This window comes from Cervus elaphus, chromosome 14 (genome assembly GCF_910594005.1).
Source record: "Cervus elaphus chromosome 14, mCerEla1.1, whole genome shotgun sequence".
Classification (NCBI taxonomy): Eukaryota; Metazoa; Chordata; class Mammalia; order Artiodactyla; family Cervidae; genus Cervus; species Cervus elaphus.
In genome coordinates this window covers 56606454-56633275 of record NC_057828.1, presented here as the reverse complement: position 1 = coordinate 56633275, position 26822 = coordinate 56606454, and the positions used below count along the sequence as shown (strand labels likewise).

At 42.3% G+C, this 26822-nt stretch overlaps 1 protein-coding gene across 1 annotated transcript; it reads left to right on the top strand.

The window, feature by feature from the left end:
* Positions 1-26822, top strand: CFAP107 (cilia and flagella associated protein 107). Its single transcript, XM_043924050.1, has 4 exons — positions 1-297; positions 15190-15303; positions 24709-24886; positions 26429-26822. Exons 1-4 carry the CDS (start codon positions 184-186, stop codon positions 26611-26613), a joined length of 591 nt encoding a protein of 196 aa, XP_043779985.1. The 5' UTR covers positions 1-183; the 3' UTR covers positions 26614-26822.

The following is a 26822-nucleotide window of genomic DNA, read 5'->3' as shown; positions in this document are numbered from 1 at the left end:
AAGATCACATCACCTCTTTCTGGAGACTGAAAGTGGACTCTCAGTGCCCTTTAATGTGAATTTAGCTGTTTGTCATCTACATTCTGACTGCTGAATAGAAAAAAAGGCACTCCAAACAGCAACTTCATAACATCTCCCACCTCAAAACCTTAAACTGTGTCAAGTCAAAGAAGCTTGGGACAAATGCAGTTTCTTACTGCCGTAAGTCCACAGCCATTCTCCACGCCAAGCTGGAAGATTGAGACCAAGTATTCAACCAGAGTGCTCACTGGAAACTGGACAGAGGAGAGGAGGAAGGTAAGAAAAAAGAAGGTGGACAGAGGGCTCAGAAGGAGACCTGGCAGGGAGGATGAGTGAGGGCATTGTGTGCGTGTGTGCTCAGTCACTCTCTGCAACCCCATGAATTGTAGCTCGCCAGGTTCCTCTGCCCATGGAATTTTCCAGGCAAGAATGGAGTGGGTTGCCATTTCCTACTCCAAGGGATCTTCCCAACTCAGAGCTTGAACCCTTGTCTCCTGCATTAACAGGCAGATTCTTTACCACTGTACCACCCAAGGGTATTATTATTTCTAAATCAAGGGCCCCAAATACTTGAATCTTAAGAAGGTGGCATTAGGGACTCTATGCAGATAGACTCCCTAACACAGAGGAGTCACATTCAAGCAGTCATCAAAATCCCCATTTATATCTTGAAAACATCATAGTACAGGTGTCAATAAGGTTGTGCCTTGAAGTTCTATAGTCAGTGGAGTGCTTCTAGGCATTGGATGTTCTCTGTTCCTAACTCAGCTTTATCTTGATTTGAAGAACATCTGCTCTCCCTGGGTGGGCCGTTCCGGATGTATTACCTGCCAAAGCAGGCTTGCTGCTCCTTGTCTTGACGGCCAGGGATGAGCCGCTGCTCTCTGGCGCCTGTTCCGCAACTTTGCCCTGCTTGTGCATGTCACCGTTCACCTTCAAAACGGAGCAGGCGTGCTCCTGGTGTTCCCACGTGTCTTAAAGACCAGCTCAAAATACTTGCCTAAATTGACCTGCATGAAACGGAGTATCTTCATTTGTGGCAATCAAGACTGACCCACATAAGTTTCTGCAGAGATATCTAGACATCTTCATATCTTCTTGGAAAATAGGCAATGAAAAGAAGGTGGGACAGGATTGGCAGCTTTGGTGTAAGTGTGGGGAAGGTTAATAGTGACTTCTGAGAACTAGAAGAGGCTGTTTTCATGCGGGCACCTTAGCATTTGTCACCCTTCTGGTCAGACATGGCTTTTGGCCGTTTTTAGCTCTGACTGCACTTATCTTTGTTTGTGGAGTAGGTGTGTGTGTAATCCAAGAGCAAGAAAGACTGGTTAAGCATTCCCATTGGGCTCCAGTAGGCAAAGTAGTACCTGGGGATATTATGGGCTGATCCTACACTGAGAGGAGATTGCATAAAGAAAGCAGAGTTGGAGTAATTTCAGAAAGATGGCAGACTAAGAAGTTCCAGGCCCCTTGTTTTCCCATGGAAACACTTAAAAAGCAACTATTAGCCTAATTGAAACAAATATATGGGAGCTCTGGAAAACAAAGGTCTATAGTAAAAAAATCAAATGCCCATTTTAGAAAAAGCCACATTCAAAATAGTAGGAAACTCCATGGTGTTTTTCCCTGCGCTCCCCCCATTCCTGTCCCAGCGCAGCATGGTGCAGTGTGGGAGAAGCAGTGGCCCAGCTCCCAGTTCCCTCCCTGGAACACAGAGGGAGTGGAGCAACACTGAAACTTGTCTGGAAGCTGCTGGAGGGATTGGTCTCTGTTTTGCTAACTCAGGGGTCAAACAGGATAAAGTAGGGAGTTCATATTTCAGGCTAGGAAGAGCTTGGAAAGCAGCAGTGGTCAACAGTGAAAGCAAAGGTCTGGGGGTAAGAAATTATAGGTAGAGGAATGCAACAGAGCATCTAAGACTTTGAAAAGAAACCAGAGAGAGGCTTCTTGGAAAAATTAAGGAATTTTAAAGCAGCTATGTATACAAGGAGAAATAAAAAGCACACAGACACACAGACACAGAGTCATAGGCAGGATGCATGCTCATGTTCAGAAAAGTCCTAAGAAGAATTAAAACCTTCTTACCTGACTCCAAGGCTCAGAGCATGCCCACTACTTAGTAGAGATCTTTCCTTGTGTGGAGCCAGTCTGCAAAGCCCAGGAGAGATGGCTGTTTTTCTCTCAAGTGCTCAATGTTAAAAAACAACAACAACAACAACAACATAGACATAAAAAGAAACAAGAAAAGATGGTCCATTCAAAGGAAAAAAATTAAATGGAAGAAACAGTTCCTGAAGAAATACAGACAGCAGTAGTACCAGAGAAAAACTAAAAAAAAAAAACAAAAAACCAACCAACCAAACAAAAAAAAAAACCTGTCTTAAATATACTTAAAGAGCTAAAAGGAAATGTGGACAAAGAATTGAAGGAAATCAGGAAAATAATATATAAACAAAATGAGAATATTAATGAAAGATAGAAATTCTAAAAAGGAACCAAACAAAAATGTGTGTGTGTGTGTGTATACTCAGTCGTGTCTGACTCTTTGTGACCCCATAGACTGTCAGGCTCCTCTGTCCATGGAATTCTCCAGGCAAGAATACTGGAGTGGGTTGCCATTTCCTCTTCCAGGGGATATCCCTGACCCAGGGATCAAAGCCACATCTCCTGCATTCGCAGGCAGATTCTTTATTCCTGAGCCACCTGGGAAGCCCAAATGAAAATAATGGAATTGAAATATACTGTAACGTTTATGAAAAAAAATTCACTAGAGACATTCAAAAGTGTGTTTGAACAGGCAGAAGTAAGAATCAGAAAACTTGAAGACAGATTACTTGAAATTATTGAGCCTAGGTAGCAAAAAGAGGAATGAATGAAGAAAACTGAGCAGAGACCAAAGACTTGTGGGACACCCTCAAGCTGACCAATATACTGACTATGGGATAAATTAAAATAGAAAGGGGCAGAGAGATAATTTGAAGAAATAATGACTGAAAACTCCCAGACTAGATGTGGATCTACAAATCCCAGAAGCTCAGTAGAGACCAAATAAGTTAAATCCCCAGATACTCACACAGAGACAATTATAATCAATCTGTTGAAAGTCAAAGAAAAAGAGAAAATCTTCAAAACAGCTAGAGAAAAATGACTCATCGTATACAAGGGAGCCCTAATAAGCTTATCATTAGATTTCTCAGCAGAAACTTTGCAGATCAGAAAACAGTGAGGTGATATCTTTAAAGGGCTCAGTCCCCGCAAACCAAAACCTAAGCAAAACCAAACCCCACCCTCCAAAAACCCCACCCCTCTATTGACTGAGAATAGCTTAGCCAACAAAACTTTCCTTCAAAAGTGGAGAAATAAAAACATTCCCAGATAAACAGAAGCTGAGGGAGTTCATTACTGCTACATCTTCCCTACAGGAAGTGATAATGGGAGTCCTTGAAGTTGCTATGGAGAAATGCTAAACAGTAACTTGAAGTTATATGAAAATATGAAGACCCCTGGTAAAGATAAATGTACAAATATAGACACCATCATTATTGTAATTTTGGTTTGTAATTCCATTATTTTCTACACAATTAAAAAACACAAAAGTATTATATATTATAAATTCGTGTTAATGGGTATGCAGTATATCAACATGTAATTTGTGACATCAATAACATAAAATGAGGGAAGACAAAGCTTTATCAGAGTGGGTTTTTATTAATGAGTTAAGGTAAGATAGTATGAATTTAAAATAGATTGTTAGGCAGTTTGGATGGACATAGAGATTATCATATTGAGTGAAGTAAGTCACATCACATAGAGAAATAGTATATGACATCCCTTATACACAGAATCTAAAAAGAAATGATACAAATGAACTTACTTACAAAGCAGAAACAGACTCACAGACTTAGAGAATGAATTTATGGTTCCCAGTGGGGGAAGGGAGGGGGGAATGGATAATTAGGGAGTGTGGGAATCAACATGTACACACTGCTATATTTAAAATGAATAACCAACAAGGACCTACTATATAGCACAAGGAACTCTGCTCCAGGTTATATGGCAGCCTGGATTGGAGGGGAGTTTTGGGGAGAATGGATACATGTGTATGGATGGTTGAGTCCATTTGCTGTCCACCTGAAATTATCACATTATTAATCAGCTATACTCCAATATAAAATAAAGAGCTAAAATTAATTAAAAATAAGATAGATCACTATAAATTTAAGATGTTATGTATAATTCCCATGATAACTACAAAGAAAATCTCTCTAAAATATACACAAGAGGAAATGAGAAAGAAAAATAGGTCACTACTAAAAATTAAATAAACACAAAGAAAAGTAGTAATGGTGAAATCGAGGGGCAAAAAGCCTTATAAGACAAAAAAGAAAACAAATAACAAAATGGTAAAAGTAAATAACAGTAATTACTTTATTTTTTTCTTTTATTTTTTCAGTAATTACTTTAAATGTAAATAGATTAAATGCTCATCAAAAGAGATTTGTGGAATGGGGAAAAAACAAGATTTTTTTTCATCCGCCATCTATCAGACTGTTTTTAGATCTAAAGACATGCAAAAGTTGAAAATAAAAGGCTAGAAAAAGATACTCCCTGCAAATATCAACTCAAAGAGAGTGAGGTGGCACTATATTAATTTCATAGAAAATAAATTTTAAGTAAAAAAATGTTACAAGAGCCAAAGAAGGGCAGGGTATATTGAAGAAAGGATCATGAAGAAATAGACAGTATGAATAGACATATAACTAGTAAGGAAACTGAATCAGTAATCAAAGAGCTTCCCAAAATAAAAGCCCAGGACTAGGTGGCTTCACTGGTGAATTCTACTTAGCTTTTAACTACATTAACATAGGCCTTCCCTGGTAGCTCAGCTACCAGGATCTGCCTGCAGTATAGGAGACCCCCGTTCCATTTCTGGGTCAGGAAGATCTGCTGGAGAAGGGATAGGCTACCCACTCCAGTATTCTTGGACTTCCCTGGTGGTTCAGCTGGTAAAGAATCCATCTGCAATGTGGGAGACCTGGGTTCGGTCCCTGGGTTGGGAAAATCCTCAGGAGGAGGAAGCAGCTACCCACTCCAGTATTCCGGCCTGGAGAATTCCATGGACTGTATAGTCCATGGAGTCACAAAGTGTTGGACACGACTGAGTGACTTTCACTTCACCTTAACATAATAAAGACCATGTATGAAAAGCCCAGCTACAATCATACCCATGCAAAGGAATGAAGTTGGACACCTACCTCACACCATATTAAAAAACTAATTCAAAATGAATCAAAGACCTACATGTAAGGTCTTTAGGTCTATATGTAAGACCTAAAATTATAAAACTCTTAGAAGAAAACAGGAGAAAAGCTACATGACATTAAATTTGGCACTGATTTCTTGGATATGACATTCTAAACATAGGCAACAAGAGAAAAAATAGATAAACTGGACTTCACCAAAATTAAAAACTTTATGCATGAAAGACCTTATTAAAAAGAGTGGAAGCAGGCTCTTGCAGAGAGATATTTGCATATTTATATTCTTAACAGCATTATTCACAGGAACTGGAACATAGAAGTAATTCAGTGAGAAATGAATAAGCAAAATAGAGCATATACATATCATGGAATATTTCTCAATCTTTAAGATAAATTATGAAATTAGGAAATTATGAAACACGCTACCACATAAATAAACCTTGAAGACAATGTTCAGTTCAGTTCAGTTCAGTCACTCAGTCATGTCTGGTTCTTTGCAACCCCATGGACTGCAGCATGCCTGGCCTCCCTGTCCATCACCAACTCCCGGAGTTTACTCAAACTCACGCCCATTGAGTCAGTGATGCCATCCAAAAATCTCATCCTCTGTTGTCCCCTTCTCCTCCCACCCTCAATCTTTCCCAGCATCAGGGTCTTTTCAAATGAGTCAGTTCTTCACATTAGGTGGCCAAAGTATTGGAGTTTCAGCTTCAACATCAGTCCTTCCAGTGAATATTCAGGATTGATTTCCCTTAGGATGGACTGGTTGGATCTCCTTGCAGTCCAAGGGACTCTCAAGAATCTTCTCCAACACCACAGTTCAAAAGCATTAATTCTTCGGTGCTCAGCTTTCTTTATAGTCCAACTCTCACATCCATACATGACTACTGGAAAAACCATAGCCTTGACTAGACGGATGTTTGTTGACAAAGTAATGTCCCTGCTTCTTAATATGCTGTCTAGGTTGGTCATAACTTTTCTTCCAAGGAGCAAGCGTCTTTTAATTTCATGGCTGCCGTCACCATCTGCAGCGATTTTGGAGCCCTCCAAAATAAAGTCAGTCATTGTTTTGACTGTTTCCCCATCAATTTGCCATGAAGTGATGGGACCAGATGCCATGATTTTAGTTTTCTGAATGTTGAGCTTTATGCCAACTTTTTCACTCTCCTCTTTCACCTTCATCAAAAGGCTCTTTAGTTCTTCTTCACTTTCTGCCATAAGGGTGGTGTCATCTGCACATCTGAGGTTATTGATATTTCTTCTGGAAATCTTGGTTCCAGCTTGTGCTTCTTCCAGCCCAGCGTTTCTCATGATGTACTCTGAATATAAGTTAAATAAGCAGGGTGACAATATACAGCCTTGACGTACTCCTTTTGCTATTTAGAACCAGTCTGTTGTTCCATGTCCAGTTCTAACTGTTGCTTCTTGACCTGCATACAGATTTCTCAAGAGGCAGGTCAGGTGGTCTGGTATCCCCATCTCTTGAAGAATTTTCCACAGTTCGTTGTGATCCACACAGTCAAAGGCTTTGGCACAGTCAATAAAACAGAAATAGGTGTTTTTCTGGAATTCTCTTGCTTTTTTGATGATCCAGCAGATGTTGGCAACTTGATCTCTGGTTCCTCTGCCTTTTCTAAATACAGCTTGAACATCTGGAAGTTTATGGTTCATGTATTGATGAAGCCTAGCTTGGAGAATTTTGAGAATTAGTTTACTAGAATGTGAGATGAGTGCAATTGTGTGGTAGTTTGAACATTCTTTGGCATTTCCTTTCTTAGGGATTGGAATGAAAACTGACCTTTTCCAGTCCTGTGGCCACTGCTGAGTTTTCCAAATTTGGTGGCATATTGAGTGCAGCACTTTCACAGAATCATCTTTTAGGATTTGAAACAGCTCAACTGGAATTCTATCACCTCCACCAGCCTTGTTCATAGTGATGCTTCCGAAGGCCCACTTGGCTTCATATTCCAGGATGTCTGGCTCTAGGTGAGTGATCACACCATCGTGATTATCTGTGTTGTGAAGATCTTTTTTGTGCAGTTCTTCTGTGTATTCTTGCCGCCTCCTCTTAATATATTATGCTTCTGATAAGTCCATACCGTTTCTGTCCTTTATTGAGCCCATCTTTGCATGAAATGTTCCTCTGGTATCTCTAATTTTCTTGAAGAGGGCTCTAGTCTTTCCCATTCTATTGTTTTCCTCTATTACTTTGCATAGATCACTGAGGAAGGCTTTCTTATCTCTCCTGGCTATTCTTTGGAACTCTGCGTTCAAATGGGTATATCTTTCCTTGTCTCCTTTGCTTTTCACTTCTCTTCTTTTCACAGGTATTTGTAAGGCCTCCTCAGACAACCATTTTGCTTTTTTGCATTTCTTTTCCATGGGGATGGTCTTGATCCCTGTCTTCTGTACAATGTCACAAACCTCCAACCATAGTGCAATGTTAGTCACCAAAAGACAAATACTGCATACTCCCACTTATCTGAGATACAGTGCGTGCGTGCGTGCTCAGTTGCTTTAGTTGTGTCCAACTCTTTTCAACCCCATGGACTGTAATCCCCCAGGCTCCTCTATCCATGGGATTCTCCAGGTAAGAATACTGGAGTGGGTTGCCATACCCTCCTCCAGGGGATCTTCCTGACACAGGGATGGAATCAATGTCTCATATCTCTTGCACTGGCAGGCGGATTCTTTACCAATAGCGCCACCGGGGAAGATCTGAGGTACATCAGTGTAGTCAAATTCATGAAAACAGGAAGTAGAATGGTGGTTGCCAGGGGCTGAGCAAGGGAAGAATGGAGAGCTGTTGCTTAAAGGGGACAGTTTCAGTTTGAGATGATGAAAAAGTCCTGCAAGTGAATGGAGGTGGTGGTTGCTCTTCAGTGTGAATGTAGTTAATGCCACTGAGCTGCACACTTAAAAGTAGTTAAAAATGGGACTTCCCTGGTGGTCCAATGGCTAAGACGGCAAGCTCCCAGGGGACCTGGGTTTTCATCCCTAATTAGGGACTCACCTAATTAAGTGACTCAGTAGTAAAGAGCCTGCTTGCCAAAGCAGGAGAACCAAAAGATGAGGGTTTGATCCCTGGGTCCGGACGATCCCCTGAAGAAGGAAATGGCAACCTGCTTCAGTATTCTCGCCTGGGAAATTCCACGGACAGAGGATCCTGGCAGCCTACAGGCCATGGGGTCACAAAAGAGTTGGACATGACTTAGCGACTGAGTGCACGCGCGCGCGCACACACACGCACACACACACACACACACAAGGAGCTAGATTCCACATGCTACAACTAAAAAGATTCTGCATGCCAAGACTAAAGATCCTTTGTGTTGCAACTGATACGCACTGCAGCCTAATAAAAATAAAAATAGTCAAAATCATAAATTTTGTTATTCATCTTTTGCTACAATGAATTTAAAAAAAAACAACCAAAAATTGTGCTATAATAGGGCTTTTCTGGTGGCTTAGATGGTAAAAAATGCAGGAGACCTGGGTTCAATCCCTGGATGGGGAAGATCCCCTGGATAAGTGAATAGCTACCCACTCTAGTATTCTTTTCTTTTAAAATTTATTAATTTTTTTGTTGAAGGATAATTGCTTTACAGAATTTTGTTGTTTTCTGTAAAACCTCAACATGAATCAGTCATAGGTATACATATGTCCCCTCCCTTTTGAACTTCCCTCCCATCTCCCTCCCCATCCCACCCCTCTAGGTTGATACAGAGCCCCTATTTGAGTTTCCTGAGACATACAGCAAATTCCTGTTGGCTATCTATTTTACATATGGTAGTGTAAGTTTCCATGTTACTGTTTCCATACGTCTTACCCTCTCCTCCCCTTTCCCCATATCCACAAGGCTATTCTCTATGTCTGTTTCTCCACTGCTGCCCTGTAAGTAAATTTTTCAGTCCCATTTTTCTAGATTCCGTATATATATGTGTGTGTTAGAATACGATATTTATCTTTCTCTTTCTGACTTATTTCACTGTGTATAATAGATTCTAGATTCATCCACCTCATTAGAATTGACTCAAAGGCATTTCTTTTTATGGCTGAGTAATATTGCATTGTGTATATATACCACACCTTCTTTATCCATTCATCTCTCGAATGACATCTAGGTTGCTTCCATGTTCTAGCTATTGTAAATAGTGCTGCAGTGAATAATGGGATACATGTACCTTTTTAAATTTTGGTTTCCTCAGGGTATATGCCTAGGAGTGGGATTGCTGGGTCATATGGTAGTTTTATTCCTAGTTTTTAAAGGAGTCTCCACACTGTCTTCCTTTGTGGGTCGGCTGGTAAAGAATCTGCCTGCAATGTGGGGGACCTGGGCTCGATCCCTAGGTGGGGAAGATCCCCTGGAGAAGGGAAAGGCTAACTACTCCAGTATTCTGGCTTGGAGAAGTCCATGGACTGTATAGTCCATGGGGTCCCAAAGAGTCAGACACAACTGAGTGACCTTCACGTTCACTTCACTTTCATACCATCTTCCATAGTGGCTGTATAAATTTGCATTCCCACAAAGTGCAAGAGCATTCCCTTTTCTCCACACCCTCTCCAGCATTTACTGTTTCTAGACTTTTTGATGAGGGCCATTCTGACTGGTGTGTGGTGATAGCTCATTGTAGTTTTGATTTGCATTTCTCTAATAATGAGCGATGTTGAGCATCTTTTCATGTGTTTGTTAGCCATCTGTATGTCTAAACAGATAAATGTTTGTTTAGGTCTTTTCCCCACTTTTTGATTGGGTTGTTTGTTTTTCTGGTATTGAGTTGTATGAGCTGCTTGTGTATTTTGGAAATTAATCCTTTGTCAGTTGTTTCATTTGCTATTATTTTCTCCCATTCTGAGGGTTGTCTTTTCACCTTGCTTATAGTTTCCTTTGCTGTGCAAAAGCTTTTAACTTTAATCAGGTCCCACTTGTTTACTTTTGTTTTTATTTCCATTACTCTAGGAGGTGGGTCATAGAGGATCTTGCTTTGATTTATATCACCCAGTGTTCTGCCTGTGTTTTCCTCTAAGAGTTTTATAGTTTCTGGTCTTACATTTAGGTCTTTAATCCATTTTGAGTTTATCTTTGTGTATGGTGTTAGGAAGTGTTCTAATTTCATTCTTTTACATGTCACTGTACAGTGTTCCCAGCAACACTTATTGAAGAGGCTGTCTTTGCCCCATTGTATATTCTTTCCTTCTTTGTAAAAAATAAGGTATCCATAGGTGCATGGGTTTATTTATGGGCTTTCTATCTTGTTCCATTGGTCTATATTTCTGTTTTTATGCCAGTACCATACTGTCTTCATGACTGCATCTTGGTAGTATAATCTGAAGTCAGGAAGGCTGGTTCCTCCAGCTCCATTCTTCTTTCACAAGACTGCTTTGGTTATTCAGGGTCTTTTGTGTTTCCACATGAATTATGAAATCTTTTGTTCTAGTTTTGTGAAAAATGTTATTGGTAATTTGCTAGGGATTGCATTGAATCTGTAGATTGCGTTTGGTAGTTGTTTTCACAATATTGATTCTTCCTATCCAGGAACATGGACTATCTCTCCATTTATGTTGACTTTGATTTCTTTCATTAGTGTCATAATTTTCTGTGTACAGTTCTTTGGTCTCCTTAGGTAAGTTTATTCCTATATATTTAATTCTTTTTGTTGCAATGGTGAATGGAATTGATTCCTTAATTTCTCTTTCTGATGTTTCATTGTTAGTATATAGAAATGCAAGTGATTTCTGTGATTGATTTTGTATCCTGCAAGTTTGCTAAATTCACTGATTAATTCTAGTAATTTTCTGATACTATCTTTAAGGTTTTCTGTATACAGTATCATGTCACCTACAAACAGTGAGAGCTTTACTTCTTTTCCTATCTGGATTCCTTTTATTTCTTTTTTTTTCTCTGATCACTGTAGCTAGGACTTCCAGAACTATGTTGAATAATAGTGGTGGAAGTGGACATACTCATCTTGTTCCTGGTCTTAGGGGGAATGTTTTCAGTTTTTCACTATTGAGAATAATGTTTGCTGTAGGCTTATCATATATGCCTTTTACTATGTTGAGGTAGTTTCCTTCTATGCCCATTTTTTGAAGAGTTCTCATCATAAATGGGAGCTGAATTTTGTCAAAGCCTTTTTCCACATTATTGAGATTATCATATGGTTTTTATCTTTCAATTTGTTAATGTGGTGTATCACATTGATTGATTTGCGTATGTTGAAGAATCCTTGCATCCCTGGAATAAACCCAACTTGATCAGCTTTTTGATGTGTTGCTGAATTCTGATTGCTAAAATTTTGTTGAGAATTTTTGAATCTATGTTCATCAGTGATATTGATGATGTAGTTTTCTTTTTTGTGTATTATCTTTGTCTGATTTTGGTATCAGGGTGATGGTGGCCTCCTAGAATGAGTTTGGAAGTGTTCCTCCCTCTGCAATTTTTTGAAAGAGTTTTAGAAGGATAGACATTAGCTCTTCTCTAAATGCTTGATAGAATTCTCCTGTGAAGCCATCTGGTCCTGGGCTTTTGTTTTTTGAGAGATTTTTGATCACAGCTTCCATTTCAGTGCTTGTAATTGGGTTGTCCCTAATTTTTATTTCTTCCTGGTTCAGTCTTGCAAGATTGAATTTTTCTAAGAATCTGTCCATTTCTTCCAGGTTATCCACTTTATTGCTGTATAGTTGTTCATAACAGTCTCTTATAATCCTTTGTATTTCTGCACTGTCTGTTGTAACTTCTCCTTTTTAATTTCTAATTTTATTGATTTGATTCTTCTCTCTTTTTTGCTTGATGAGTCTGGCTAACAGTTTGTCAATTTTATTTATCTTCTCAAAGAACCAGCTTTTAGTTTTCTTAATCTTTACTGTTGTTTCTTTCATTTTTTTCATGTATTATTACTCATATCTTTATGATTTCTTTTCTTCTAGTAATTTTGGGGTTTTTTCGGTTCTTCTTTTTCCAGTTGTTTTAGGTGTAAAGTTAGGTTGTCTATTTGATGTTTTTCTTGTTTCTTGAGGTAGGATTGTATCACTATAAACTTCCATCTTAGAACTGCTTTTGTTGCACCCCATAGGTTTTGAGTTGTCATATTTTCATTGTCATTTGTTTCTAGAAAATTTTTAATTTCCCTTTTGATTTCTTTAGTAACCTGTTGGTTATTTAGAAATATATTGTTTAATCTCCATGTGTTTGTGTTTCTTACAGTTTTCTTCTTGTAATTGATGTCTTGTCTCATAGCATTGTAGTCAGAGAAAATGCTTGATACGATTTCAATTTTCTTAAATTTACTGAGGTTTGATTTGTGACCTGAGATGTGGTCTATCCTGGAGAATGTTCCATATGCAGTTGAGAAGAAGGTGTATTCTTCTGCATTTGGATGGAATTTCCTGAAGATATCAATGAGATCCATCTCATCTAATATATCATTTAAGACTTGTGTTTGCTTATTAATTTTCTGTTTTGACAATCTGTCCATTGGTGCAAGTGGCATGTTAAAGTCTCCTACTATTAATGTGTTACTGTCAGTTTCTCCTTTTATTTCTGTTAGTGTTTGTCTTATGTATTGAGGTGCTCCTATGTTGGGTGCATAGATATTTACAATTGTTATGTCTTCTTCTTGGATTGATCCCTTGATCATTATATAGTGTCCCTCCTTATCTCTTGTAACCTTTCTTCCTTATTTTAAGGTCTATTTTTTCTGATATGAGGATTGCTACTCCAGCTTTCTTTTGCTTCCCATTCGCTTGGAATATATTTTTCCATCCTCTCACTTTCAGTGTATATGTGTCTTTAGGTCTGAAGTGGGTTTCTTGTAGACAGCATAAATATGGGCCTTGTTTTGTATTCTTTCAGCCAGTCTGTGTCTTTTGGTTGGAATATTTAATCCATTTACATTTAAAGTAATTATTGATATATATGTTCCTATTGCCATTTTCTTAATTGCTTCAGGGTTGATTTTGTAGGTCTTTTTCCTTCTCTTGTATTTCTTTACTATATAAGTCCCTTTAACATTTGTTGCAAAGCTGGCTTAGTAGTACTGAATTCTCTTAACTTTTGCTTGTCTGAAAAGCTTTTTATTTCTCCATCAATTTTGAATAAGACCCTTGCTGGGTACAGTAATCTTGGCAGTAGATTTTTCCCTTTCAGTACTTTAAATATATCCTGCTATTCCCTTCTGGCCTGCAGAGTTTCTGTTGAATGTATGGGGTTTCCCTTGTGTGTTACTTGTTGTTTTTCCTTTGCTGCTTTTAATATTCTTTCTTTGTGTTTAGTCCTTGTTAGTTTGATTAGTATGTGCTTTGGTGTGTTTGTCCTTGGGTTTATCCTGTATGGGACTCCTTGAACCTCTTGGACTTGATTGACTATTTCCTTTTCCATGTTGGGGAAATTTTCAGCTATAATCTCTTCAAAAATTTTCTCACACCCTTACCTTTTCTCTTCTTCTTCTGGGACCCCTATAATTTGAATGTTGGTGTGTTTGAAGTCACTGAGACTATTCTCAGTTCTTTTCATTCTTTTTACTTTATTCTGCTCTTTAGAAGTTATTTCCACCATTTTATCTTTCAGCTCACCAATTCGTTCTTCTGCTTCAGATATTCTGCTATTGATTCCTTCCAGATTAGTCTTAATTTCAGTAATTGTGTTGTTTGTCTCTGTATGTTTATTCTTTAATTCTTCTAGATATTTGTTAATTGATTCTTGCATTTTCTCCATTTTGTTTTCAAGGTTTTTGACCATCTTTACTATCACTATTCTGAATTCTTTTTCAGATCATTTGCTTATTTCCTCTTCATTTATTTGGACTTATTTGTTTCTAATTTGTTCCTTCATTTGTGTAGTATTTCTCTGCATTTTCATTATTTGTTTTTTAACTTATTGTGTTTGAGTTCTCCTTTTCCCAGGCTTCAAGGTTGAATTCTATCTTTCTTTTGGTGTCTGCCCTCCTAAAATTGGTCCAGTGGTCTGTGTAAACTTCGTATAAGGTGAGATTTGTGCTGAGTTTTTGTTTGTTTGTTTGTTTTTCCTCTGATGGGCAAGGCTGAGTGAGGTGGTAATCCTGTCTGCTTATGGTCGGGTTTGTATTTTTGTTTTGTTTGTTGTTTAGATGAGGCATCCTGCACAGGGTGCTACTGGTGGTTGGAATTCAAAGGGCTTGTGGATGCCTCTCTGGTGTTACTAGCAGTCAGCTTCCGAGCCCACTCATCAACAGAAACTCTCTCTCTGGGCTTCTATTGCAATTGCGATGGTGAGGCTCCAGAGGGCTTGGGTCACCTCTTCTGTGAGTCCCAAGGAGAAGCCTGAGGGTGCCCAGTGTCTGTTGTAGACACAAAACCAGTGCAGAGGCTGTTCTCACTCTACTGAGATGGGCCAATGCCATCCCAGGATGAGTTGGGTAAAGCCCTGGACACCATGGAAGTCATGGTGGCCCTGGCGACTCCAGTATTCTTGCCCAGAGAATTCCATGGGGAGAGGAGACTGGTGGGCTACAGTCCATGGGGTTGCAAGGAGTTGGACACAACTGAGCTTCTAACACTCATTTTCAGGGGAAAGAAAGCGTAGAGTTGGGAAGAGTGAGAAACAAAGAAGAAAAAAAAAAGGGAAGAGTCAAGCAGGAGGGAGGAGGGGCAGGGAGTGACAAGAGAGAAAGGGAACAGGTGTAGACCGTGAGGGACCAGGTGCCACTAAACAGCTTTCCCAAGGGGTCTTGGACTGGCGTGCCAAGTCCCTGAATGTACTCCTTTCCAAGTACTGAAAGGGAGGGGGTACAATCAAGCCCACATTGTGCAGGATGCCTATTTACCCTTTCTCTGCCCAGCTTCCAATGGTTGGGAACTGAGGGGATGCAGCAGAAGTTTGAGAAGGGGCATTACAGAAACTGTCCTGAAAAAAACCATTTTTTTTTTTCAGTTCACAAAAGCCACTGAGAAACACCCCCAGACCGTTTACAGAAACGAGTACGTCCCATTCCCAGGCCACAGACCTGACCAGATCTCCAAGTGGTACAGCAAGAGGAGAGTTGAGGTAAGAGGGCTCAGGGCCCCACACTCTGCCTGGCCCCTTCCCAGTGCTCAGGGGACACTAAACAACCCGACTCTTTCTAGGCTCAGTTCTCTCTTGGGGACACAGGAGTGGTCTCATTAATACCCTCCCCAGCCAAGTGCAGCGCAGGGAGGCTGCTGATATCATTTACCCTTATTCACTGGGTGGGCAGATCCACCTGATCTCAAGTGAGTGGCGTTTCCCTTGCTGGGTATCCCAGCACTTTTTCTGGGCCACTTTCCCCATCCTTCCACGCCCTTCCAACAGGAGGTAGGCAAAGGATGTGTGAAACAAACAAAGGTAGACGTTGAGTTAGGGTGAGTGTAGTCAGGAATCACACAAGGCACTCCAAAAGTGAGTAGTGATGATGTTTGCATAGACAGCGTTTGTATAATATCACTGATGGCCAAGCATCCTGTTTTTTCGTATGAAAAGTCAAGGGCCATTCAGTTTGCTCTCACTCGTGGAGCGCCTACTTGTGAGTGTGGTTAGGTTCCAGGCCTCCAGAGCAGGGAGCAGGGCACTGCAGCCTCAGAACCTGCCTCCCAGGCCCAAGATCACACACTTGAGACATTTATTAAATTAGGTGAGAGAGTGTTGGAAGCTCAGAAATCCTGGCCCTTACAGAAACAGGAGAGAAAGCCGCCTCTTATATCAACCCTTGTGGGTGCCACCCACTAGGCTCAGCCTGGAGAGAATAAGCCTGTAATTGTTCACCCACTGGGTGCACAAGCATGCCCTTTTCTCACTACAGTCTGGGTGCTACCCCAAGTTCTTCTGTCAGTCTGCTGCTTATAGAGGTGATGTCTGTCCCCTCACTTCTACCCCACATAACCCTATCACTGTTGCTGTTGTTCAGTCACTAAGTCGTGTCTGACTATTATGCAACCCCATGATCTGTAGCCTGCCAGGCTCCCACATATCCCTACCTCTGCTTAAATTTTGGGTGAGGGATGGATATTTCCCAGGATGGAGCATTTTAGAACTGGAAGGGACCCAAGGGATTGTCCAGCTCAATACCCGCATTTTCTGATAAAATGTGCCCAAGGGTGGTGAGTGTCTCATCTAAAATCTGTAGCTTGTTGGTAAGGCACTGAGCAGGGGCTGGTCAGCAAATCAAACAGTCAAGCAAGGAGCCTCCTTAGATCTTGTTTTATCATCTGCCAGAGCTGACTGTTCATCTACCTTGGACTGCAAGGAGATCAAATGAGGCAATTCTAAAGGAAATCCACCCTGATTATTCACAGTAAGGACTGATGCTGAATCTCCAATACTTTGGCCACCTGATGCGAAGAGCTGACTCACTGGAAAAGACCCTGATGCTGGGAAAGATTGAAGGAAAAAGGAGAAGAGAGTGGCAGAGGATGAGACGGCTGGATGGAATCACTGACTCAATGGACATGAGTTTGAGCAAGCTCCAGGAGGTAGTGAAGGACAGGAAATCCTGGCATGCTGCAGTGCATGGGGTAGCAAAGAGTCGGACACAACTTAGTGACTGAACAACAACAATGACAACTTCTGCATCTGGAAACTCATGTTAGGATAAATGGTGTCATATTTTCAGTTCTGTGTTAGCATCCCTGGCCCACTGGCATTCCTGGACCATACCGGTGCATGGGGCTGCCAACCACTAGCATTAGTGTGCACTGAACACACAAATACAATTTTATTTTATTTTTGTAGTTCTTTTATTTATTTATTTATTTTTTACAGTGTTGTGTTGGTTTATGCCATACAACAACGTGAATCAGCCATAATCATACATATATCCCTTCCCTCTTGAGCCTCCCTCCCATCCCCTCATCCTACCTCTTTAGGTCATCATAGAGTGCCCAGACTGGGCTCCCTGTGTTACATAGCAACTTCCCACCAGCTGTCTATTTTAAAACACATGATAGTGTATATATGTCAATGCTGCTTTCTCTTTTCTCCTACCCTCTCCTTCCCCCACTGTGTCCACAAGTCCCTTCTCTATATCTGTGTCTCCATTCCTTCTCTGCAAATAGGCTCATTAATACTATTTTTCTAGATTCCATATATATGTGTTAATATGTTATATTTACTTTTCACTTTATTTTTTAAAAATTTATTTGTTAATTGAAGGATAATTGCTTTGCAGAATTTTGTTGTTTTCTGTCAAACCTCAACATGAATCAGCCATAGGTATACATATGTCCTTCCCTCCGGAACCTCCCTCCCATAAATATGTGTTAATGTGTTATACATGTGTTGTATATCTTCCCATATGCTATATATATGTTATATATATGTGTGTGTGTTATATATATTCTAGATTCTGTATATATATTTTAATATGTTTGTTTTTCTTTTTCTGACTTTACTCCATAAAGCAGGCTCTAGTTTTATCCACCTCACTGGAACTGACTCAAATTCATTCTTTTTTTACGGCAGTGTAATATTCCATTGTATATGTACCACATATTCTTTATCCATCTATCTGTTGATGGACAACTAGGCTGCTTCCATATTTTGGCTATTGCAAATAGTGTTGCAATGAACATTGGGAGTACATGCGTCTTTTAGAATTGTGATTTTTCTCAGGGTTTATGCCCAGTAGTGGGATTGCTGGGTCATATGGTAGATTTATTCCCAGTTGCATTTTAATACAAAGAGGTCAAAATTAGAACCCACAGTCTGAGGCTCCCTGCTCCTAACCATCAATGTACATGAGGTATGTGGCCTAGGTCTCAAGACACATCGGGTGCCCTTTTTTAAAGACCTTTGCTTCCCCATCACAAACCCTGATGAAAGGGATAATCAATCACACATATATAATCTGGTTAAAATTAAGATATCCCCTCCAACACACACACAAAATAGAACCAAACAATGGGACATTCATTCCTGGGGACTCTGTTCAAATAGTCTGCTTGTGTGCCTGGACACAGCATCATTTTCACATGGCTGCTTCAGTTCTATCAGCTCTTCTGGGTCCTTCATCCTGTGCTCCCCCACTGCCACAGCCTGCTTTTCCATCTCCCACCCCACTTAACTTTTCTCCCTTCAGCTCTTCAAAGTGGTCATGAATCAATGGGATTTTTATCCCCTTCAGTTAGTCAGTCCAGTCGCTCAGTCGTATCCAACTCTTTGTGACCCCATGAATTGCAGCACACCAGCCCTCCCTGTCCATCACCAACTCCCAGAATTTACTCAAACTCATGTCTATTGAGTCAGTGATGCCATCCAACCATCTCATCCTCTGTCATCCCCTTCTCCTCCTGCCTTCAATCTTTCCCAGCATCAGAGTCTTTTCCAATGAGTCAACTCTTTGCATCAGGTGGCCAAAATATTGGAGTTTCAGCTTCAGCATCAGTCCTTCCAGTGAATATTCAGAACTGATTTCCTTTAGGATGGACTGGTTGGATCTCCTTGCAGTTGAAGGGACTCTCAAGAGTCTTCTCCAACACCACAGTTCAAAAGCATCAATTCTTCGGCGCTCAGCTTTCTTTAGAGTCCAACTCTCATATCCATACATGACTACTGGAAAAACCAGAGCCTTGACTAGATGGACCATGGTTGGTAAAGTAATGTCTCTGCTTTTTAATATGCTGTCTAGGTTGGTCATAACTTTTTTTCCAAGGAGTAAGCATTTTTAAATTTCATGGCTACAGTCACCATCTGCAGTGATTTTGGAACCTAAAAAAATAAAGTCTGTCACTGTTTCCCCATCTATTTGCCATGGGACCAGCTGCCATGACCTTAGTTTTCTGAATGTTGAGTTTTAAGCCAACTTTTTCACTCTCTTCTTTCACTTTCATCAAGAGGCTCTTTAGTTCTTCATTGCTTTCTGCCATCAGGGTGGCATCAATGCATATCTGAGGTTATTGATATTTCTCCTGGCAATCTTGATTCCAGCTTGTGCTTCTTCCAGCCCAGTGTTTCTCATGATGTACTGTGCATATAAGTTAAATAAGCAGGGTGACAATATACAGCCTTGATGTACTCCTTTTGCTATTTGGAACCAGTCAGTTGTTCCATGTCCAGTTCTTTGCAGCCAAAGATGGAGAAGCTCTATACAATCAGCAAAAACAAGACTGGGAGCTGACTGTGGCTCAGATCATGAACTTCTTATTGCCAAATTCAGACTTAAATTGAAGAAAGCAAGGAAAACCACTAGACTATTCAGGTATGACCTAAATCAAATCCCTTACAGTGGAAATGAGAAATAGAGTCAAGGGGTTAGATCTGATAGACAGAGTGCCTGATGAACTATGGATGGAGGTTCGTGACATTGTACAGAAGACAGGGATCAAGACCATCCCCAAGAAAAAGAAATACAAAAAAGCAAAATGGCTGTCTGAGGAGGCCTTACAAATACCTGTGAAAAGAAGAGAAGTGAAAAGCAAAGGAGACAAGGAAAGATATACCCATTAGAATGCAGAGTTCCAAAGAATAGCCAGGAGAGATAAGAAAGCCTTCCTCAGGGATCAGTGCAAAGTAATAGAGGAAAACAATAGAGTGGGAAAGACTAGAGATCTCTTCAAGAAAGTTAGAGATACCAAGGGAATATTTCATGCAAAGATGGGCTCAATAAAGGACAGAAACGGTATGGACTTAACAGAAGTAGAAGATATTAAGAAAAGGTGGCCATTTCGCGGAGGGGGGAGGTGCGGTGGGTGTGCGGCCTCTCTGGCGGCCGAAGGTGGGAGGAGGGGAAGAGCCCCCGCGAGGGACCCTGAGCCGGCGCGCCTTCTGTGCACTCCAGGGGTGCGCCTGGGGTCCTCTAAAGTCCAAGGTGCTGTCTGGATGTTAGGCTGGGGGCAGTGACCTGGTGTGAAGGTTGCAGGTGGGCCTCTATTTAGATGGAACCCAAGAGCGGAAGAGGGTTCTGCTGCTGAGAAAACGTTTGGTGAACTTCACTACCCACTCCTGATTCACTGAACATGGTCACGGATATTCCTTTCATGGGATAAAGAAAATAGTGGCAGACTTGGCAAGGTGGATATGACACCAGGAGTTGTGGCAGTCATGTTGTAACACTGAGGCAGAACACATGAAAAAGAGGCAAAGTCCTTATGGAGACAGGGCTTGACATGGCTGAGCTGTTGAACCTAGGCCAGCAGCTGTCAACTCACAGGCCTCTTGTAATCTGAGGTAAAACCAAGCTTTATTTGTCTAAAAAAAAAAAAAAAAAAGAAAAGGTGGCAAGAATACACAGAAGAACTGTACAAAAAAGATCTTCACGACCCAGATAATCACGATGGTGTGATCACTTACCTAGAGCCAGACATCCTGGAATGCGAAGTCAAGTGGGCCTTAGGAAGCATCACTACAAACAAAGCTAGTGGAGGTGATAGAATTCCAGTTGAGCTGTTTCAAATCCTAAAAGAGGATGCTGTGAAAGTGCTGCACTCAATATGTCAGCAAATTTGGAAAACTCAGCGGTGGCCACAGGACTGCAAAAGGTCCGTTTTCATTCCAATCCCTAAGAAAGGCAATGCCAAAGAATGCTCAAACTACCACACAGTTGCATTCATCTCACGCACCAGTAAAGTAATGCTCAAAATTCTCCAAGCCAGGCTTCAACAGTACGTGAACTGTGAACTTCCAGATGTTCAAACTGGTTTTAGAAAAGGTAGAGGAACCAGAGATCAAATTGCCAACATCCACTGGATCATTAAAAAAGCAAGAGAGTTCCAGAAAAACATCTATTTCTGCTTTATTGACTATGCCAAAGCCTTTGACTGTGTGGATCACAACAAACTGTGGAAAATTCTGAAAGAGATAGGAATACTGGACCACCTGACCTGCCTCTTGAGAAATCTGTATGCAGGTCAGGAAGCAACAGTTAGAACTGGGCATGAAACTACAGACTGGTTCCAAATAGGAAAAGGAGTACACCAAGGCTGTATATTGTCACCCTGCTTATTTTTTCCCCTTGGCAGATGTATTAATCATGTTTTTAAATTTTCTGTACTTTATGATACTTTGATATTTTAGGCACCTTGCTAATCCTGGTGAGGTTCTACCTCCCAGGGCTAATTCCCAGGGATAATACACAACTTGCCTGCCATCTGCCTTTCAGATTCTAACTAACCAATTCACAGCCCATCCCTCCAACCACCTCTTTTATCTAAGACTCACATGCCAGGCTATCATCCCCCACTCCAGAGCCAGGCACTGACAACCAGAGATACCCTGGAATTATTTAAACTTTGCAATCCTACACCTCTCAAATTTGCCCACCCTGCCTTGCCCATACTCTGTTGGAAGTGTCGACTAAAAAATATAGTCACAACCTGAAAGTTAAGAGTTATTTTATTTGGTGGAAATGTTTAGGACTCTGAGCCCGGGATACAGCATCTCAGTAGCTCTGGGAAAACTGCTCCAAGCAAACAGGAGGCAAGTAAGGCTATATTCAAATTTGCTACAAAGGGAGCAGGCAGTCTGAACAGCAGAGATCAAGTATCAAGTTAAGGAATTTAGCATTCTATGTATGGGAAGATGCAAGCCCCTTGGCTCACTGAATCCATTCCTTTCATATGTACCTCAGCTATCTGGGGCCAATTCTATTTTTTTGTTTCCCTTGTTTCTTGCATTCCCCTGAACTCCTCAGGAATCACCGTGGGGGGGGGGGGGGGGAGGTGGTGGTGGTGGCAATATCTGCTGGATCACAGTTTTGAGAGCCTTTTGAGAGCCCTCATTTACATTTGGAAGGCAGAAATCATTGATGGCTGTGACATCTCCTGTTAATTAATATGGCAGGAGATATTTTCATTTCACAGAAACCAGAACGAAGACTCTGGACCATGCTCTCTTCACTCCTTCTGTCTCCTGACTCACCCTGGTGCTTCCCATGTGGCCCTGTGAGATGTGACATACCCCTTCTCTTAGGAATTTTAAGTGATAATCTCTTCTTGCAAAGGCAGTTGTCTCAGACTTCCCTGGTGGTACAATGGATAAGAATCCGCTTGCCAGTGCAGGGAACACAGATTAGATCCTTGGAATTCGGGAAGTTCCACGTGCCATGGGGCTCTTAAGCCTGTATGTCACAACTCCTGAGCCCTCATGCTGTCACTATTGAAGTCAATATGCTCTAGAGCCCATGCTCTGCAACAAGGGAAGTCACTGCAAAGAGAAGCCTGCGCACTGCAATGAAGAGTAGCCCTTTCTCCCTGCAGGTAGAGAGAACCTATGTGAAAGGTCGGGGCATGCCCCCAGGAAAGTGCTGCAAGGCAAATTCCGGAGGCTGGCTAAACTTCCAGGGGCTGGCCCCCTGCAGCCTGGCCCAATCAGGTACCAACATAAAGCCCTCGGACACTGACCACCGCTGTAGCCCGCGCTTTCTTCCTTATATGAAAAGACCTGGCCTGGATGCCTGCCCGGACTATAAAACCCCTCCCCACCCCTCATACCTTGCAGACTCCCTTTGTCTCTTCACTCACCAGCCCCCGGGAGTTCTGCCCGAGAGCGACGCTTAATAAAAGGCCTTTACCACCGGTCCTTAGAGGCGGCTTTTTTCCTCCCTCGGCGTTTTTCCTAACACTATGCACAGCAATGAAGACCTCGAGCAATAAGAAACAAACAAACAAAAAACAAAGGCAGTCCTCTCTATTGTCAGCTAACAGTTATTGTTGCTCAGTTGCTAAAATATGTCCAACTCTTTGTGATCCCATAGACTGCAGCACACCAGGCTTCCCTGTCCTTCTCTATCTCCAGGAGTTTGCTTAGATTCACGTCCATTGAGTCAGTGATGCTATCTAACCATCTCAGCCTCTGCCACCCTCTTCTCCTTTTGCTTTCAGTCTTTCCCAGAATCAGGGTCTCTTCCAATGAGTGGGCTCTTCACATCAGGTGGCCAAAGTATTGGAGTTTCAGTTTCAGCATCAGTCCTTCCAATGTGTATTTTGGGTTGATTTCCTTTAGGATTGACTGGTTTGATATCCTTGCTCTCAAGAGTCTTCTCCAGCACCACAATTCGAAAACATCAGTTCTTCAGAACTCAGCCTTCTTTATGGTCTAACCTTCACATCCATACATGACTACTGGAAAAACCACAGCTTTGACTATATGGACCTTTGTCAGCAAAGTGATGTCTCTGCTTTCTAATACTCTGTTTAGGTTTGTCATAGTTTTCCTTTCATTGAGCAAGTATCTTTAAATTTCATGGCTGCAGTCATTATCCACAGTGATTTTGGAGCACAAGAAAATAAAATCTGTCACTGCTTCCACTTTTCTCTCATCTATTTGCCTTGAAGTGATGGGACCAGATGCCATAATCTTCATTTTCTGAATGCTGATTTTTAAGCCAACTTTTTCTGACTGAAACAAAAATCTTGTGTACATGATCAAGAAGGCAGGATTGTGCCCCAAACCAAGAGAAACAGTAAGAAAATCCCCCCTGGCTTCTCTTCTTCCCCCGCTGTGTTGCCTCTTCAGAACTCCCCTTGGTTGATGGGAACCCTTGGTTGATGGGAACTTGCTTTCCCTGACCTCGGAAATATAGTCCAGACATCCAGATCCGGTGATGTGGATCTTAGGAACTCCGGCTTAACGTCTGTGCACAGCCCCCTTGACTTCCTCTGGCATTGTGATCTGACTGGTTTATAGAGCCATCATTTGAAATACTGGGTGCAGCCAGTGTATTTAGGCCATAGCAGACATGGACCTCCCCATCTGCTCCAGACAAGAGGAGGAGCCTGGGAATCCATGTTATCCTCCCCTGTAAATCAGACCAGGCCCCTAGGATTCCCTTTTAGGGCCAAGAGGATTTTCTTAGGAAAAGGAGTGATTCAGGCAAACGTCCCAGTGTCAGGAGAACACGGCTTTCTTCTCCCTGTAATTTCTCCCCACCGAAGAAATCACTCGCTGAGTTTCCAGCTGAGGGAGACTTAAATCCTTTGCAGGAGAAGGCAATTTATGGAGCATTCTCTGACTCTTCCCATGGTAACTGATGGAAATAGAAAGTACAGATGTCAGACTCACCATATAGCATCGTTCACTTGCCTTGGAAATAGACACTTGGATGGATGAGACTCAAGACAAATCAAAGGGGGTAATTTCAGATCACGAGGGTGTGAAATGAGATAGCACAGGCTCTTCCTGTTCAGCTGGGGCTCTTGACTTTCATTTCAATGTGTCCCCTCAGTCATTTTCAGGGTGAGTTGACTTGGCTGGGGGCCCCTCATACAGAGACTTGACTGCAGCCAAACTGGGGTGTGTCTTTGAAGGTGAGCTGTGTTGGGGTGGGGCAGACAAGTGTGTCTCCCACTGGTGCTCCCCAGGGCTCAGGCAGACACATCTCCATAGCAGGGACCCTCTCCGTCGGCACCACAGACTCCATAGCGGGCAGCTTCTGCCTCCAGCCACAGCCAGAGGGATGCCTCGCTCCGACTGGTGACACGTGCACTGTGTCTGTCCTTCCAGGGGCTCCCGTACAAACACCTGATCACCCACCACCAGGAGCCCTCGCAGCGCTACCTGATCAGCACCTACGACGACCATTACAACCGGCACCACTATCACCCAGGCCTGCCGGAGCTCCGCACGTGGAACAGACATCAGCTGCTGTGGCTCCCAGAGAAAGCCGACTTCCCTCTACTCGGTATTTTTTTCTTTCGGGATCCTCCCCTTTACTGGGCTCTAAGGGGTTCATAAGCACATAGGGCTGAGGTGTGCCCACCTTAGTGGGAGGACCCAAGCAGGTGACCCTGACTCCAGCAGAGCATTAGAATGAGAAGGGAAGGGAAGAGTCCTATTTACCCCCCGGGTCGCCCACCCTCTCCCTGTGATGCTGGATGATGTTGCTGTGTGATGAAGCCCTCACCTGCAGCAGCATGTTTACCTGGAGCACAGGTGATAGAGAGCAGCATTGCTGCACACTCAGATCCATCATCTACTTCATCAACACCGACTGAGTATTCCCCAGGTGCCTGCCCTATTGAAGCACCTGGGGACACAGCAGTGACAAATAGGGAGGAATTCCTGCCCCCAGGGCATTTATACCCCAGTGAAGAGACATAGAAGATTTTATCGAAGGGGGAACATGTACACATGGCTGATTCTTGTGAATGTATGGCAAAAAACCACTACAATATTGTAATTAGCCTCCAACTAAAATAAATAAATTAATTTACAAAAAAAAAGAAGATATTATCAATGAATAAGACAACCTAAGATTTAGTAAGCACTATCATATTGGATTGGGATAGGTGGTACATAGAAAAGAAAACCAGCGGGTAACGGGGAGAAAGTGAGGTGGGTATGTTGAGTCTTATTTGGGTGGGATGACAGGGGACAGTCTTTGTGGAGGAGATCTAAGTTGAGAAGGAGGGAGCTATGCAGGAACTGGGGGGAAGAGCGTTCCAGGGGAGGGAAGGCGTAGCAAGAGAAAAAGCTTCACATCGGGGTAGAGGAGGTCCAGGTAGAGGCTCGCCAGAGCATGGATTGCGTCCTCCCTGCAGAAACAAGACTTTGCTCAGATTTGCCGGGAGAGTGACTTGATCTGACATCCATTGCAAGCTCCCACCACACTTTGCTCTTATCTTTCTGCAGTTCTACCCTTCAATATGAAGGGATATAGGGTAGAGGGCAAGCTGCTTGTTACAGTGCATTTCTCTGTAAGAGTTTCTCCTGCAGGTCACTCTCCCAAGCGCATGCTTTTCCCAACTGGGCCAGGTCAGTGAGTACCCAGGAGCTGATGGGGTCATGCTCAATCAAGTCATCGAGCTGAACTGTCCAAGTCTCTGGCAACGTCTGGTCCCTCCTTAGTAACAGGAGGCAAACCACACACTGAGAAATTCAGGGCTTGGCAGGACCAGCACTTTCTTGCAAACTTCTGACCTGAATTCGATCCTTGGGTTGGGAAGATCCCTGGGAGAAGGAAATGGCATCCCCCTATAGTATTCTTGCCTGGGAAATTCCATGAACAGAGGAGCCTGGTGGGCTAAAGTCCGTGGGTTGCAAAGCGTTGGACACGAATGAGAACACAGACACTACTACTCTCTCTCCCCTCGGGTGCACTGACAATCCAAGTGCCTGGTCCAGCAGCCTGGAACCTCCAGAGCCAGCCATTCGTTCTCCTGTCCCGAGGATGCTGGCCTCCTCCTTTAAGCCTTGTTCACCCGGATTCTGGTTTGTCTTGCAGGTCCCCCTACAAACTACGGACTCTACGAACAGTTGAAGCAGAAATGGCTCCCACCACCAGAGGCCACCCTCAGAGAGAGCATTTACACTTCCTCCTACCCCAGACCACCAGCAGGTGCCCTGTCCCGGAGGGAGCATGCGATTCCCGTGCCTCCCCCACGCCTGCAGCCTGTCCCACACTTCTGAGACCTGTCACCCCATCACAGCACAGGTGGGGCCACCTGGAGACCACCTGCCAGACAGCAGGCAGCTGCAGATACACCCAGAGTTTTAAATCAGGCTCACCTGAGGGGCCTTTGAAATCATGGTCTGGGTTTGATGGTTCCTGTCCTTCCTCCAAATCTACAGGTTCCTTTCTTTTTCATCCCACAAATAAATCCTTTGACACAAGGTAA

Bases quoted from the DNA above. Each gene is read 5' to 3' on its own strand.
- CFAP107 (XM_043924050.1), top strand. From the start codon at position 184: ATGCAGTTTCTTACTGCCGTAAGTCCACAGCCATTCTCCACGCCAAGC. The intron at 298-15,189 runs GTAAGAAAAAAG...TTTTTTTTTCAG, and splicing joins GGACAGAGGAGAGGAGGAAG to TTCACAAAAGCCACTGAGAA. The intron at 24,887-26,428 runs GTATTTTTTTCT...TTTGTCTTGCAG, and splicing joins AGCCGACTTCCCTCTACTCG to GTCCCCCTACAAACTACGGA.